At 42.0% G+C, this 18140-nt stretch overlaps 1 protein-coding gene across 4 annotated transcripts in view; it reads left to right on the forward strand.

Annotated features, from left to right (window-relative positions):
• micu3 (mitochondrial calcium uptake family member 3) overlaps positions 1 to 18140 on the forward strand; it is a 129013-nt gene that overhangs the window by 40082 nt on the left and 70791 nt on the right. For 3 of the 4 annotated variants that reach the window (XM_033029258.1, XM_033029267.1, XM_033029287.1), the window contains exons 5-6: positions 8643 to 8690; positions 9686 to 9768. In XM_033029258.1, the coding sequence (XP_032885149.1) occupies positions 8643 to 8690; positions 9686 to 9768 (131 nt within the window). The remainder of the gene's footprint in view (positions 1 to 8642; positions 8691 to 9685; positions 9769 to 18140) is intronic. The other variant, XM_033029277.1, reaches the window with a different exon arrangement.

Below are 18140 nucleotides of genomic sequence, written 5' to 3' on the forward strand. Positions count from 1 at the left end.
AATGCGATAATAATTTTTGAGAGGATTAAGATGTATTTTATCAACTTTTATGCAGTTAAATTATATTTTAAAGTAGCATAACATGTTTTACATTGTTTTAAACTTTATGCTAATACTTACCCCCCCCCCCCCCTGTTTTTAACTTTATGCTAATACTTACCCCCCCAAAAGAATTTTGTAATTTGAAATTTTAAAACATTTGGAAATGTTCATATTTTAAGTTTCATCGAAAATTTGGTAAAATAAATAACTCCGAAACAAGTGTATTGTAATTTGTGGAACATTACCCATCAAAGTAATTGGAAAAAATGCTAAAATGACTGACTTTTCATACCTTTGTTGGTAGGAGTTTATACGATTTTAAAAACCTTAAATGTCCAAAATCTTGTTCATTGTTGATGGATAAAGCTGCCATTAGAGCTTTGAAGAATTAATTCCTACACAGTGAATACCTGTGATGTAGGTAGTTTTCCACGCTCGGACCAAATAACTATGTTGGAACTGAAACTGAGCACCAGAACTAGGTTGAAACCTGTTAATCCTGGTGTTGAGTTTCAAACCAAAGCAAAGTCACTCACAAAGGTATTATGTTGGCTGTCAAACAAACCTCATCTTTAGATGCCTTGTGAAGGCACTCGAGAATGCCTAAGTCTGTTTGAGGTCCCTCACTAGCTAGACAATTTTATGCTCTTAATTCTATTCACAGTGATCAGTATTAACTGTTAGAGTAGCATTGAGTTACAATGTATGTAAGAAAGCTTTTTATGAGGTGTTGCTGTGGAATTTTTCTGTTAACAACATCTATTTAAACTTCTGGCTTGTCAGTGTCAATTATTTGGACAAGAATTTGATGGCAATCACAAAGAAACACACCAATACTTTGTAATTCAGTAGGCATTAAGTATTTTCATTATATAAACATTGATTTATAACTGGAAGAACAAAGAAAAGATGGAAGATAGACACAAAAAGCTGGAGTAATTCAGCGGGACAGGCAGCATCTCTGGAGAGAAGGAATAGGTGATGTTTCGGGTTGAGACCCTTTCTCAGACTGGTTAGGGATAAGGGAAACGAGAAATATATACGGTGATGTGAAGAGATGAACAATGAATAAAAGATATGCAAAAAAGTTACGATGATAAAGGAAACTGGCCATTGTTAACTGTTTTTATGGTGAAAATTAGTAGCTAGTACGACTTGGGTGGGGGAGGAATAGAGAGAGAGGGAATGCCGGGGCTACCGGGAAGGACATTCTTGCCATAGAGAGAGTACAGCGAAGGTTCACCAGACTGATTTCTGGGATGTCAGGACTTTCATATGAAGAAAGACTGGATAGACTCGGTTTGTACTCGCTAGAATTTAGAAGATTGAGGGGGGATCTTATAGAAACTTACAAAATTCTTAAAGGGTTGGACAGGCTAGATGCAGGAAGATTGTTCTCGATGTTGGGGAAGTCCAGAACAAGGGGTCACAGTTTAAGGATAAGGGGGAAATCTTTTAGGACCGAGATGAGGAAAACATTTTTCACACGGGTGAATCTCTGGAATTCTCTGCCACAGAAGGTAGTTGAGGTCAGTTCATTGGCTATATTTAAGAGGGAGTTAGATGTGGCCCTTGTGGCTAAAGGGATCAGGGGGTATGGAGAGAAGGCAGGTACAGGATACTGAGTTGGATGATCAGCCATGATCATATTGAATGGCGGTGCAGGCTCGAAGGGCCGAATGGCCTACTCCTGCACCTATTTTCTATGTTTCTACCTGAAGTGAGAAAAATCAATATTCATAACACTGGGCTATAAACTGCCCAAGCAAAATAGATGCTGGAGGAGACCTAGGACAGAAAGGTCTGCGCAGGAATGGGAAGGAGAGTTAAAGTGTCCAGCAACCGGGAGTTCGGGTAGGTTCAGGCGGGCTGAGCGAAGACAAAGAAAAGATGGAGGTGGGGTTGCATGAGTAGAGGGCATAAGAATGGCTCTTCCAATGAGGTTGATGTTGCTAGCAGATTTACAAAGGTAGCTTGTAGTATAGGATAGCATTTTATTAATTGAATGCTGCATGCACCAAACATGGTGAGAACCAAACTTGTGGTTCCAGCATTTGGCTTCAATAAATTAGTCAAAATATTTTAACATTATTCAAAAATATTTAGTTGTAATCCATAATATTAGTTAATCAAAGATAGGGTTTAGTGATTCTTGTGGATATAAAAGGAAATGGCTGACTGCATGTATCCAAAAACACTTCTTTTGTGCATTGTTTGTACTTGTACATAGTATTAGAAAGTGGATAATTTGAAGCTATCAATTATTGTCTCAACAGTGAAGAATCTCAGAGGGATCAAATACCGAGAGATAAATTTATAATCTTATTCTTTGAAAGAAACTCCTTATATAAACGTGCCATAATTATAACACACCAGACTTTGAAGGTGCTGCAGCATAAACATTAACAAAAGGGTATGAATGCAGTCAAAATCTTACCTAGAAAGGAACAATTTATGATTTATTGTTTTATGCTGTAGTTCAAATAATGTACATTTGTTGTTTAAATTTTGTTCTTCGTGTCCAAAAATAGGTAAAATATGTTTCATTTCAAATTCTGTCCCATCCGTTTAATAAATTATTCTCTTGTTTGGGGGAATGAATCGGATCAGCTTTTATGGAAAATAAATGAAAATGGATGTGAGGATGTATCCTACGGACAGATTTTCTGTAATAGTTCTGAATGAAATATAAATATTCCACTGTGTTAGTAACTTTGTTAATGCCAGATGTTTTCCAGCAGTATTGATCTGACACAAAATTAGACATTAATTTAACTTGCAATTTGTAAAGCAATCAAATTTCTTGATTCATTCATAGGACGTGAGCTTACTAGTTATGTCAATGCTTCACCCTATCCCTGTTTGTAACTGAACTGAATGCTGGGACCTTTTCAGAGGGAATTTGAGTTAGACAATAGACAATAGGTGCAGGAGTAGGCCATTCGACCCTTCGAGCCAACACCACCATTCATTGTGATCATGGCTGATCATCCACAATCAGTACCCCGTTCCTGCCTTCTCCCCATATCCCCTGACTCCGCTATCGTTAAGAGCCCTATCTAGCTCTCTCTTGAAAGTATCCGGAGAACCGGCCTCCACCGCCTTCTGAGGCAGAGAATTCCACGGACTCACAACAAAAAGTGTTTCCTCATCTCCGTTCTAAATGGCTTACCCTTTATTCTTAAACTGTAGCCCCTGGTTCTGGACTCCCCAACATCGGGAACATGTTTCCTGCCTCTAGCGTGTCCAAACCCTTAATAATCTTACATGTTTCAATAAGATAACCTCTCATCCTTCTAAATTCCAGAGTATACAGGCCGAATGGCCTACTCCTGCACCTAATTTCTATGTTTCTATGTTTCTAAAACTGTACGCAATACTCCAGGTGTGGTCTCACCAGGACCCTGTACAACTGCAGTAGAACCTCCCTGCTCCTATACTCAAATCCTAGATGTTGCCTGGCCCGCTTTTTGCATCTTTCCATGCTGTATTTCTTGTATAAGTTTTGAATAACCTGCAACCATCCAAGACAACAGATGCCACCTTGCATACATGTCATAATACAATTTTAATAAGTACAAATGTTGACAAATTACTGCAATCATAATTAGGGTCATTACAACACATCACAAAAATAAGAAATGTTGTAACCTCTTTATGGTCTCATTTTAGCTGGCAATTTTGGCCATTTCCAGAAATTATAAGCTGTGAATGAAACATCACAGTTAACAGAACCATGGTCTGAGTGAAACATCACAGTTAACAGAACCATGGTCAAGAAATGCAAATGCTAGCAAATTATTCTCACCTCTAATCCTATCGGTCTGTCTCATCTTTCCCTCTCACTTTCATACAACGGCTATTTTCCCGCTATACCCTCAATCCTGATGCTGGGTTTCAAACAAAAACATTGATCATTTTGTTAATTTCACTGATGCTGCTTGACCCGCTGAATTCTTCCAGCATTTTATTTATTAATCCACATCACATCGGATTTTTAGGATTTTTCTGTAGTTACTTTTGTCATTTCCATATTACAATGAGCTGTCAGATTTCTGTTCCTGTTTTCTCAAACCCGGTTTTAATCAGCTCCACAGATAAAAGGATCCAGAAGCTCCAGTAACTTGTCAAATTATATTTACTGCTGCAAGTTACATAGCTAACACAGAGCGACACATCTTTGTCAGAAACAATCAGATATATCACTGTGGAAAGCTAGAGACAAAATTGCTGGTGCCCTAGCTAAGATATAGGCAATAGACAATAGGTGCAGGAGTAGGCCATTCGGCCGTTCGAGCCAGCACCGCCATTCAATGTGATCATGGTTGATCACCCCCAATCAGTACCCCGTTCCTGCCTTCTCCCCATATCCCCTGACTCTGCTATTTTTAAGAGCCCTATCTATCTCTCTCTTGAAAGCATCCAGAGAACCTGCCTCCACCGCCCTCTGAGGCAGAGAATTCCACAGACTCACCACTCTCTGTGAGAAAAAGTGTTTCCTCGTCTCCGTTCTAAATGGCTTACTCCTTATTCTTAAACTGTGGCCCCAGGTTCTGGACTCCCCCAACATCGGGAACATGTTTCCTGCCTCTAGCGTGTCCAAGCCCTTAACAATCTTATATGTTTCAATGAGATTGCCTCTCATCCTTCTAAACTCCAGAGTGTACAAGCCCAGCTGCTCCATTCACTCAGCATATGACAGTCCCGCCATCCTGGGAATTAACCTTGTGAACCTACGCTGCACTCCCTCAATAGCAAAATGTCCTTCCCCAAATTTGGAGACCAAAACGGCGCACAATACTCCAGGTGTGGTCTCACTAGGGCCCTGTACAACTGCAAGAGAACTTCTTTGCTCCTATACTCAACTCCTCTTGTTATGAAGGAACCTCTTTGCTCCTATACTCAACTCCTCTTGTTATGAAGGCCAACATGCCATTCGCTTTCTTCACTGCCTTCTGGACCTGCATGCTTACTTTCATTGACTAATGAACAAGGAACCCCAGATCCCATTGTACTTTCCCTTTTCCCAACTTTAGATAATAATCTGCCTTCCCGTTTTTGCTACCAAAGTGGATAACCTCACATTTATCCACATTAAACTGCATCTGCCCCCTCACCCAACCTGTCCAAGTCACTCTGCATTCTCATAGCATCCTCCTCACAGTTCACACCGCCACCCAGCTTTGTGTCATTGGCAAATTTGCTAATGTTACTGAATCGCTTCATCTAAATCATTGATGTATATTGTAAATAGCTGCGGTCCCAGCACCGAGCCTTGCGGTACCCCAATAGTCACTGGCTGCCATTCTGAAAGGGACCCATTAATCCCTACTCTGTTTCCTGTCTGCCAACTAATTTTCTATCCATCAGCACTCGACCCCCAATACCATGTGCCCTAATTTTGCCCACTAATCTCCTATGTGTGATCTTATCAAATACTTTCTGAAAGTCTAGGTACACTACATCCACTGGCTCTCCCTTGTCCATTTTCCTAGTTACATCCTCAAAACATTCCAGAAGATTAGTCAAGCATGATTTCCCCTTCGTAAATTCATGCTGACTCGGACAGATCCTGTGACTGCTATCCAAATGTGCCGCTATTTCATCTTTTATAATTGACTCCAGCATCTTCCCCACCACCGACGCCAGGCTAACTGGTCTATAATTCCCTGTTTTCTCTCTCCCACCCTTCTTAAAAAGTGGGATAACATTAGCTACCCTCCAATCCACAGGAACTGATCCTGAATCTATACAACATTGGAAAATGATCATAAATGCGTCCACGATTTCTCGAGCCACTTCCTTAAATACCCTGGGATGCAGACCATCAGGCTCTGGGGATTTATCAGCCTTCAGTCCCATCAGTCTACCCAACACCATCTCCTGCCTAATGTGGATTTCCTTCATTTCCTCCGTCACCCCAGATCCTCTGGCCGCTAGTACATCAGGAAGATTGTTTGTGTCCTCCTTATTGAAGACGGATCCAAAGTACCTGTTCAACTCATCTGCCATTTCCTTGTTCCCCATAATAAATTCACCCGTTTCAGTCTTTATGGGTCCATAAAACAGTTTAACAAGTTAACAGGTTGCAAGTGGACTAGGCTGAGATTTAAAAAGGTAGATTTATTTTTCTTTTGAATGTTAATGGCACCATTACTGACTATGAATTTTTAATCCAGATGTATTTAATTATTTAAAATTAAATTCCCCGGCTCAAATTCATGAATCCATATGTACAAAACTCAGTTTACTAACCCATTAACCTATAATCGGGTACCTCGCAATCAGTAATTTATATACCTGCTCCTCCTTATGACTGGTGGATCTTTACTGTGTTAGACCACTTCTGGATATAACTTGGATCTCTAGATTTTCACCCTTGGCATTATGCAGCCGACATGCCTTCCAGGGGCTATGATGTGCAAAAGATATTTGGCCATTTACCATAGAACAGTACAGCACAGGAATAGACCCTCTGCCCCACGATGTCTATGTTGAACATGATGCTACATTAAAATTAATCCCGTCTACCTGCAGGTGATTCATCTCCTGCCACTCCCTGCATGTTCAGGTGCCTACCTAAAAGCTTCCTTAACGCCACTATCATATCTGCTTACACATCTGGGTAAGAATTCAGGCCACCTAAGTCCTGCATCATAAGAATTCAGGTCAATATGTCCTGTGCACATCTTCCAATAGGACAATCTTTTAGAAAATTTCGAATGATACGAGGAGTGAACGGAATCTTAAATAATACTAGACCAAGTGGGACCCGTTGGGTCCCGTCCCCTGAACGCGGGGTTGCGGGGGGGGCGGCCTGCGACACACACACACACACACACTAACCCCCCCCCCCCCCACATACACAGTAACCACCCCCCATGATATATTAATATTATTCATTCACTCCTTTTACCCCATCCCCCGCCCTATCCACTCACGCATACCCCAACTCGCAGGCACGGCTAGAGAGGGAGAGAGAGAGAGAGGGCAGAGAGAGAGGAGGGGCAAAGAGAGGGAGGGCAGAGAGAGAGGACCCGACCCGAGGACCCGACAGCTCGGTCCCATCCCTCAATGAGGGCAGAGAGGAGGATGACGTGGACTCGGCGAGCGGGGTGGGCCCGACTTGCTCGTTCTTTCTGCATCTTTTGGAGCGGGGGGCAGGCTGAGTCTTGAATAAGGGGAGTGGGGTGACGTCACTCGCAGTGCGAGGAAGAAGGACATGCAGACCCATTGTGACGTCATCAGCGAAAGACAGTCGTTTTTAAATTCAAAGTTTTGTTAGATTTTTGAACATTTTCAGTAATAACTCGAGAAATAAGGCATGAGATTTTCAGATAAGGGGATTTCGGACTCCACGGGAAAAACTCTACCGGAATATGTAAAAATATTACCACTAGCGCGTCGTTTTTTCGCGAAGACATGATTATACACAAACACACACACACACACAAATAAATAAACAAGATCAGACTTTTAAGTATATAGATGCTGTTGGAGGATTTTATGATAATTTCATGTTGCAGTATATCATCTATGATTAGCTCCCTGCACTGGGCTATTGGAATGTTCTGCAACTTCACAGGACCTAGTTTACTTGCCTTGCTTCATTAATTAATTTCTGACATGAGTTTGGGGCAGGTTCGATATTCTGCATATTTTATGGCTGGCGATTTCCTTTCGTAATTATAGTAGTAGAGCAGGAGCTCTGGAAAATGTAGCTTTTGTGTATTATGCCTCAATTGTTATATTTAAACAGTAACATTGCCACAAATGAAAAACATATCTCCATTATCACAATTAATCAATGTGTACATTTTCTTTATTATTCTCAAGCCTTCTTTGTGTTATTATGATCTTTCTGGAAGTCTTTTTTTGTGGTGACTATTACAAAATCTTTCTCCCATAACCTCAGTGCATTCAACCATAGCTATCTGACTATTGGTCACAATCTTCTGTTACAGGTAAAGAAGCAAATGTTTTTCAAAGGCTAGTAGTTGCTTCATGTTTAGTTATTTGTTGCACATTGGATATACTGCTCTCTTTGTTAGGAGACAATCTCTTTCTTGTAAAACAAATCAAAACAAAAAAACCTGTTCACACTAATTGAGTGATTACCTAAGGATGTTTTACACCCTGTTATCAAAACCCAAGGAGCATCTTATCATAGATGAATGTCATACAGGTATCTTAATTTTATTTGAGTTTGTAGCCACTTAGAAGGTCAATTATACCGTTTGTTCTCTATTTTTATATGCTTTAGGGGACAAAAGCAGTAGGTCGTAAAGTTAGACTACTTAACCTCAACAAGTGCACTTTAACATTCAGGTTTAGTGTAAACAGGAAACTCTGTTCTGAAGGATAGAAACTAGATTGTGAATGTCCCACTTACAATTCTAGATGTTTTTGACATATTGGAAAAAACACTGCAATTCATACAATCCACAATCTTTTTTTTCAAATGTGAATGTCCCACTTACAATTCTAGATGTTTTTGACATATTGGAAAAAACACTGCAATTCATACAAACCTGTTCTAAATGCTGCAAATGTGCAGTTGATTTTTCTTACAATAATCAGTGATATCACTTTTATTTTAGGTCTGATTGCCTACACCGAATATTTGTTTCTTTTGTGCATACTAACAAGTGAGTTGAGTAAATGGCATGTTTAATAATTTCAGCAAATGCTTTTAGAACTTGTACATGGTATCATTTTACAAACCTATATAAATAATCAGAAAAGCAATCTAAATTTCATTTTTCTAATATTTTGATTAAAGTACAAATAGTTTTTGAAGTAGGGAAAAAATAACCATTATCACCTTTTATACCTTGTATCAAAATAATTAAAGTAATAACTTTATTTTCTGTATGTTGAGTATTCCTTTCAAGCATTAGTGTATCAGCATGCCAACTGTTAAGTTCTCTGCCTCCAACTTTTCTGCTTTGATTTTCTGGGGTTTTTTCTTAAATCATTTAAATATTTGAGACTGAATCATAACGATTTCAAACTTTAACCATTACTTAGTGGCATTTGATTTTGTTTCTTTTAACCCTATTTTTTCCTGCTCTTTTTCTTCCTTGTTATGGGGAATATTAACCTGTCTTTGTTCTAGATGGCAAAATATTGCTAAGTATTTCAATTAATTTTTTGGAATTATTTGAATGCGTGTCATTTGATCAAGTCTCCACTAATCGTATTCTCATCTGAGTAGTCCCAGGTGGTAGTAAGGAAAACATCTTACGACCATTAAAGCAGCAAATTAAAGGCATTATATGAATTCGACAGCATGTTTTTCATGCAATTGAATACAATTTTAAGCATTGGAAACAGTGCAACATGTCTTCTAATAACACCTTAATGACATGAAATTATTAATGACACAGTAAATTAGTGTAAACCAAATTGCATACAGTAGAAAGCTGTTAAGTTCAAACTTATTTATTTTGAGAAAATAAAAATATATTTGACATTATAATGAAGGAAGACTTGTTTTTTAATTTGAAGCCTGTCTATGTATTTTACTTTCATAGTCTTCAGGAGATTTACTTGTAAAGTGATATTTGCTTTAGATTTAATAGCGTGCACCCCTTAAATATGTTACTGTGTATAACAAATGTATTTTGCATAAATGTTGCAGAGCCTCATGCAGGTTTTAAAATAGCTTTCAACATGTTTGACACTGATGGCAATGAAATGGTGGATAAGAAGGAGTTCTTAGTGGTATGTACTTTAAACTGTATATCTTGTATACCAATTTTAATTTATTGTAATTAGTAAAAAATATATATTTTAATGGATTTTGCTTTTTAAAACGAGCTTTGAAGACAATGTAAGAATTATTCTGCAGTAGCCTTGTAGCATGCAAAATGTTATGGCAAGTTAATTGAAAATATCCTGACAAGCTTGGAAATATACATGTATTTTTATAAACTTGCTGCCCTTCAGCATTTTTTTAATACTGTGCACATTTGTTGATTGGAGTGAGCACTTAATTCAAAATTATAGCAGGGAATTGAAGAAGGAAAAAGTACATGGAATAATTTGCATTTGGAACAGTAATCTTCGGCCAATTAATTATTTATCCCAAGCTATGCTTTAATTCATATTGAACAATACTGATATGAAACCAGATTCTAAAGTAGATGTTATTTATGACAGGACAAATTTGTCATATGACAGGATTTAAATTTCGGATAACAAAATTAAAAATTTGGGGCAATTGAAAATCAACAACTACAGATGATAGAAATCTAATATAAAAACAGAAAATGATGAAAATAATCAAGCACCAGGTAATATTTCAGATCAAAGACTTTAATAAGAACTGGGAAAAAGATTACCTCTGAGGCCAAGGTTGCCCAGGTGATCCCATTGTTTATGGACCATATGGTTAATGAATTAATTAGGGATTCACAAGAAATTGCAGATATTGGAAACTTGACCAATACATGGTGTTCGAGGAATTCAGCGGATTAGGCAGTATCGGTGGAAGGAAAAACAGTCAATAGTGCAGGTCTGGGCCCTTCTTACTGATTACAGTAGGGTGGGAGAAAGCTAGAAAAAAGAGGTGTGATGGGGCAAAGCCTGGCAAATGATGTGGATTCAAGTGAGGGGGGCGAGGGGGTGGAGGTTATTGATGGGCGAAGTGACAAAGGTTAGAGGTGTAAAGGACACAAAATGGAGTCAGAAAAAGTAAAGTGAAATGGAATGTCAAACCTTTATAAACCTCTAAATTATATAAACCTCTATCTCAATAGAGAGCCTACCCTACCAAATACCATGTTCTATTATAGACACAAAATGCTGGAGTAAATCAGCGGGACAGGCAGCATCTCTGGAGAGAAGGAATGGGTGATGTTTCAGGTCGAGACCCTTCTTCATACTGAAAATGTCACCCATTCCTTCTCTCCAGAGTTGCTGCCTGTCCCATGAATTGCTCCAGCATTTTATGTCCATCTTCGGTTTAAACCAGCATCTGCAGTTCCTTCCTACACCATGTTCTGTTAATGTGCTATGGAAAGATATTTTGTATCCTGGTCTGGTTATATCTGGTCTGGAGAGTGGGCGGTGCGACTCTCGTCAGCAGCGGCCTCTGCAGTCCGTCTGCGTTTTTTATTATTTTATGTCTATGTTTTTATGTAGTTTTTGTTATTTTTTGTTGGGGTATGTGTGTGGGGGGGTGGGGGTGGTGTGGGGGGGAGGGGGTAACTTTTAAATCTCTCCCTGCACGGGAGACCCGACCTTTTCTTTGTCGGGTCTCCGTTGTCGTTGGGGCTGCAACGAGGAGCGGCCTCCAACAGGAAGACCGGGGGCTGTGGTGCCGACTACTCACCTCACCGTCGCGGAGCTGGCCGAGTCCAGAGCGGGTGGAGCTGTGGTGGACGCTGCTGCGACCCGACCCCCGGAGATTCGGTGGCTGCAACTGCGGGTTTGGCGGACGGCACCGGGAGCCCGCGGGTTCCTGGAGGGGGACCGCTTTTCAGGGCTCCCGCAACGGCGACTTCTCCCGCCCGAGTTGCGGGGTTGAAGAGCTCCTGGAGCGGGGCCTTACATCATCGCCCCGCGCGGCTTGGAATGGCCGTGGGAGTTTGCGAGCGCACGCCGGGGGCTCTAACACCAAGACCCGGTGTGCGACCTTGCATCACCCGGCGTGGCTTTAATGGCCACGGGACAATTCGCCATCGCCCGCCGGGGCTTTGACTTTGACTTTGACTTTGACTCTGACATCGGGGGGGAGAGTGCAGTGGAGAGATAAGTTTTTTTGGCCTTCCATCACAGCGATGTGATGGATGTTTATGTAAATTATGTTGTGTCTTGGATCTATTTGTTTGTAATGTATGGCTGCAGAAACGGCATTTCGTTTGGACCTCAAGGGGTCCAAATGACAATAAATTGAATTGTATTGTATTTCACTCAATAAACAATTGTCCATAGGTGCAGGAGTAGGCCATTCGGCCCTTCGAGCCAGCACCACCATTCAATGTGATCATGGCTGATCATCCACAATCAGTACCCCGTTCCTGCCTTCTCCCTAGATCCCCTGACTCCGCTATCTTTAAGAGCTCTATCTGACTCTCTTGAAATCATCCAGAGAACCGGCCTCCACCTCCTTCTGAGGGAGAGAATTCCACAGACTCACAACTCTGTGTGAAAAAGTTTTTCCTCATCTCCGTTCTAAATGGCTTACCCCTTTTTCTTAAAATGTGGCCCCTGGTTCTGGATTCCTCCAACATCGGGAACATGTTTCCTGCCTGTAGCGTTTCCAAACCCTTAATAATCTTATATGTTTCAATAAGAATCCTTCTCATCCTTCTAAATTCCAGAGTATACAAGCCCAGCCACTCCATTCTATCAACATATGACAGTCCCGCCATCCCGGGAATTAACCTGGTGAACCTACGCTGCACTCCCTAAATAGTAAGAATGTCCTTCCACAAATTTAGAGACCAAAACTGCACACAATACTCCAGGTGTGGTCTCACTAGGGCCCTGTTCAACTGCAGAAGGACCTCTTTGCTCCAAGAGGAACTCAACTCCTCTTGTTATGAAGGCCAACATACCATTCGCTTCCTTCACTGCCTGCTGTACCTACGTGCTTACTTTCAGTCACTGATGAACAAGGACCCCAGATCTCGTTGTACTTCCCCTTTTCCCAACTTGACACCATTTAGATCAGGGGTCGGCAACCTACGGCCCCCGGTCCGAATGCGGCCCGTAACGTGAAATCATCCGTCCCGCGGGCGTATTATTTTTTCCGTAATCATCCGGCCCGCAGACTTCCATAATCTCCGGTACCCCCCCGAGGCCGCGTCGCCCAGGCGCGGTGATGCAAGGACGCAAGGAGGCCTGTGCTGGTGGCCACAATGGCGGAGCCGCCGAGCTCCGGCTGTACCGCATCCTGCGCAAAGCCACTGGCACAGCCGTGCACCTTCTGTGTCTGGGCTTCACTGTCGGGATCGGGGTTGTCAATATGCCTGGACGAGTGAGTGTGAGTATTGGAGCCACTGCCTTCAGGACAGAGCCAAGGCAATGGTCCGTAGGTACGCCATGTTCGTGAGCGACCGTAACTGGGCCCAGTGTCCTCAAAGGGGTGGGATCTATGTGAACACGTGATTTGATGCCTGCCATCCGGGGCGGGATCCATGTGTACACGTGATAGATGTGCCCGCCATCCGCTCACAGACATGCATCCTGGCCCCTATTCAGAACAAGGTTGCCGATCCCTCATTTAGATATTAATCTGCCTTCCTGTTTTGCTACCAAAGTGGATAACCTCACATTTATCCACATTAAACTGCATCTGCCATGCATCTGCCTGCTCATCCAACCTGTCCAAGTCACCCTGCATCCTCATAGCATCCTCTTCACACAGCCACCCAGCTATGAGTCATCTGCAAATTTGCTAATGTTACTTTTAATCCCTTCATCTGGATCATTAATGTATAACCGAGCCTTGCGGTACCCCTCTAACCACTGCCTGCCATTCTGAAAGGGACCCGTTAATCCCTACTCTTTGTTTCCTGTCTGCCAACCAATTTTCTATCCATGTCAGCACTCTACCCCCAATACCATGTGCCCTAATTTTGCCCACTAAGCTCCTATGTGGGACCTTTTCAAATGCTTTCTGAAAGTCCAGGTGCACTACATCCACGGGCTCTACCTTGTCCATTTCCCTAGTTACATCCTCAAAATATTCAAGAAAATTAGTCAAGCATGATTTCCCCTTCGTAAACCCATGCTGACTCGGACCGATCCTGTTACGGCTATCCAAATTTGCCGCTATGTCATCTCGTCGTTATGTCAGGCTAACTATCTATAATTCCCTGTTTTCTCTCTTTCTGCCTTCCTTAAAAAGTGGGATAACATTAGCTACCCTCCAATCCACAGGAACTGATCCTGAATCTATAGAACATTGGAAAATGATCACCAATGTGTCCAAGATTTCCAGAGCCACCTCCTTAAGTACCCTGAGATGCAGACCATAAGGCCCTGGGGATTTATCAGCCTTCAGTCCCATCAGTCTACCCAACACCATTTCATGCCTAATGTGCATTTCCTTCAGTTCCTCCGTCACCCTAGATCCTCTGGCCACTAGTACATCAGGGCGATTGTGTCCTCCTTAGTGAAGACTGATCCGAAGTACCTGTTCAACTCGTCTGCCGTTTCCTTGTTCCCCATAATAAATTCGTCTTTTTCAGTCTTCAAGGGTCCTCGTAACAATTTCTTCCCAATAAAAATTCAATTTGAAGTCTTTCTCCTGGACCTATCAGAATGGGCCACACACTTGGTTAAAAAATAATGTGAATTGTTCTCATTGAAACACAGATGCTGAGTGAGTTTGGCAGTGTAGATGCTGCAAGCATGTTTTCCTTGGTGAGAAAGTCTAGGACTGGGGACATGTGTTGACCACCTTTACCCTAACTTGCCTTCTCTGATAATTTATTTTTGTAATCAATTTTATTTAGTTTTGTCAAAATCCCAAACCAGTGAACTATTTTTCCTTGCCTTTTTATCATGTGTTTATCTTTTTTTTCAGTTTCTGATGACAGGCATATCCCTCACATATTATCTTTGGTTAATTTTACCCACTATCCATTTCTTGTACTTGTATTTGCATATATATTTCTGATACAAACAGCACCCATTCATCTCTGCTAATACAGTGCCCTCCATAATGTTTGAGAATAAGACCCATCATTTATTTATTTGCCTCTGTACTCCACATGTGGTTAAAGTGCAGGAAACATGTTCCCGATGGGGCCACAGTTTAAGAATAAGGAGTAAGCCATTTAGAACGGAGACGAGGAAACACTTTTTCCTCACAGAGAGTGGTGAGTCTGTGGAATTCTCTGCCTCGTAGGGCGGTGGAGGCAGGTTCTCTGGATGCTTTCAAGAGAGAGCTAGATAGGGCTCTTACAAATATCAGAATCAGGGGATATGGGGAGAAGGCAGGAACGGGGTACTGATTGGGGATGATCAGCCATGATCACATTGAATGGCTGTGCTGGCTCGAAAGGCCAAATGGCCTACTCCTGCACCTATTGTCTATTGTCTAAGTGCACATTGTCAGATTTTACTAAAGGCCATTTTTATACATTTTTGTTTTACCATGTAGAAATTACAGCTATGTTTATGCATAGTCCCCCCCATTTCAGGGCACCATAATGTTTGGGACACATAGCTTCACATGCGTTTGTAATTGCTCACGTGTGTTTAATTGCCTCCTTAATGCAGGTATAAGAGAGCTCTTAGCATCCGGTCTTTCCTCCAGTCTTTCCATCACCTTTGGTAACCTTTATTGCTGTTTATCAACATGTGAGATTCAAAAATCACAAATGCTCTTGAGACAAATTCAGACAAAGAAGTGTTTTTATTAATTTCATATTCTGCAGAATAGGTGCCTCTCCACTGATGTCCCCTGGAGGCACACCGAGGATCGGGATGTCTTCTATCTTTATACATTTCTTTTCATTATTATCACATTCTCATCTCTCCCCATTGAGCTTCTTCCAATCATAACATAAAGCCCAGATTCCCACGAGAACGTCGTGGAACGCCCACCCAACGTCAAAGGCACCTCCCCTATCATGCATCGCATGTGCATTTAAATTAGGCATCTTGTCATAGTGGGTGTGAGTACATATTCATAGAATCTTATCACGCAAGTGCAGTACAGAATGCCGCTTCCCCCAGTTCCCGTTATGTTCTTGTCTGACTGTGGTTATCTTCTGACTCTCATCCTTGAAATGTCACCATCTGTACTTGCTGCTATTATCTAGAATTTATCTCTGTTCTTTATATTGTTACTTTCTATTCTACCACCAGTCTGGCTTCTGCTGACACCTTATTTCTTTCTAAGTTATATTTCTATCCCTAGTCTAAATCAACCATCCCTATTAACCCTTCTCTCACAATCCACCATTTTTCTTTTTGCTACGCACCCTTGATTTATACTATCTCCTCCTTTTCTAATGCTAGCAGAAGATTCTTCACCTCCCTATCCTCCTCTCGTTGGTCATACTGTGTTCTGAAGGCCATTATGGTGGCAGCACTGTTCTTCGTCAGGACGGTTTCTATCAATCGCTGAGCCAATCCCCGTACGCAGGGAATGATACAACATCCGAACAAACACAATAACCCTGCCATGACTATTACTGATGTTAGGGCTGATGTAAAGATGTGCTTCCATTTCCCAAACCAGGAGTCTAGAAACCCGGTCCAGGAGGTGTCTACTCCAGAGTTCTCAGCCAATTCGATAGACAGAGAGGTGAGACCTGCTAGGGCTCTTGATACTGACCCATCCGGAGCAGTGTTGTTGGGGATGTATGTGCAACATTGTTCGCCAAACATTACACACACCCCTCCCTTCTCAGCCAGTAGCATGTCCAAGGCCATGCGATTTTGCCAGGCCATTTGGCTGGTAGCTGTCAGTTGTTCCGCTAATCCTTCAACTGCTTCTCGAGTGTAATTTATAAAGCGTTGTTGATTGTAGTATAAGTAGTTGATCCAGTCCACATTTTTATTAATTGTGGACCACCAGAAGAGTATGGACTCAAAGCCCGCAGCTATCTGATTTCTGGCTTTAAATTCATCGGGTACCCCTCTTGGCACCCCTATCGCATCTATAGATGTGTGTGTCGAATGATCCTCTCACCTTTCTCTTTTGTCGTCGGCTTCCTTTATCGAGTTCTACAGCATGTTCTACTGCTATGGTGAAGGGCATCATCAGTTGTATGAGGGTACAGGTTCCCGTCCATGACCCTGGTAACCGGGGCCACAGGGTATTCTCCCCGCACCACCACCAGACATCGGCTCTACTGACTATCTGCTTTTTCAGCCAGGAGCTATTGAACAGCGGCCCCTGTTCCTCAGCCGTTATATTATACGTCTTATTGCAGTTGAGCACCTCCCCCATGTCCTGTCCCTCTGGGTTATTTCTTGTATATCACTCAAACCCCTCCTCCCCAAAAGGAATGGTAAATGGAGGAGGTCGAGGGTCTTCCCTTCGGCCCTTTGTATTGTTGTTGCTGGCCGGAAATAGGTAATGATAACTCTGGCGTATCGCATTCTTTGGTAAGAGGGGATTCGTGAATTGCTGTAGTATACATTTCATAGCCCTAGGTGTTCTATCCCAATTCAGGGGAAATGGTACTGGGACCAGCTGAGGCCTAGCTCCGGCGCAGGCGTAACAATTGGTTTGTTGCATACTTCTGGCTGTGTACATCATCCAGGCAAGCCAGGTGTTGGCTCCTTTTCCCCCTGTTGGTATTCCTTTCTTATATAACTGCATTAATCCTGTTTCTCCTGCTACTATCATTATCTTCAGATCCTTAGACTCATCTTCCCTGGTGACATTGCTGACTATTGGTGGTGTTGGTGTTGCCCCGGGATCCCTATTCTGACTGTCATCTATCTTGAACACCTCTCCCCTATCCTCGTATCTTCCCATCTTCCCATCTCACTTTACTTCTATCTCAAACTTCAGTATCTGCACATATCCAATACCTACCACTTTCCTATATTTGTACACTCTGTATGCTCACATATACGCGTCCTGGCAATTTCTCGTTCGGGTTTTGATATACTCTCCACCTATCAGTTTGATAGGTGGTCCGATGCCACCTATATTTTGATGAAGTAAACACCGCGTGCCAATCTTAACAGGGATGGGTGCATACATACATTCTATAGCCGCACCACCATTTTTCCGTTACATACATTAAATGGGATGGTGGTGGACCTTCTATTCTGTGGTATTGTGATTTTTATGCATGTTACATTACTTACAAGTTGGGTAACCACCCAACACACGACCCACCAACACAAAATCTTCATTTTTCCTGCGGGTTCTTGGTAAATATTAAAGTCAATGGTTCTTTTCCTTTGCGCACAGTCCACGGGCTGATATCTCTGGTGGGGCCTCCACAGGACCCTTAACTCGACTTGCGTGTGTCCACCCTTTCTCTTTTGTTCGTACTGCTGTCTCCGTGATTAGTAACACCAGGTAGGGTCCAGTCCACTTAGGTTGCAGCTTTTCTTCTTTCCACGTTTTTATTAATACCCAGTCTCCAGCCTTGACTGAGTGAATCGGG

This window comes from Amblyraja radiata, chromosome 1 (assembly GCF_010909765.2).
Source record: "Amblyraja radiata isolate CabotCenter1 chromosome 1, sAmbRad1.1.pri, whole genome shotgun sequence".
NCBI classification, from domain to species: domain Eukaryota; kingdom Metazoa; phylum Chordata; class Chondrichthyes; order Rajiformes; family Rajidae; genus Amblyraja; species Amblyraja radiata.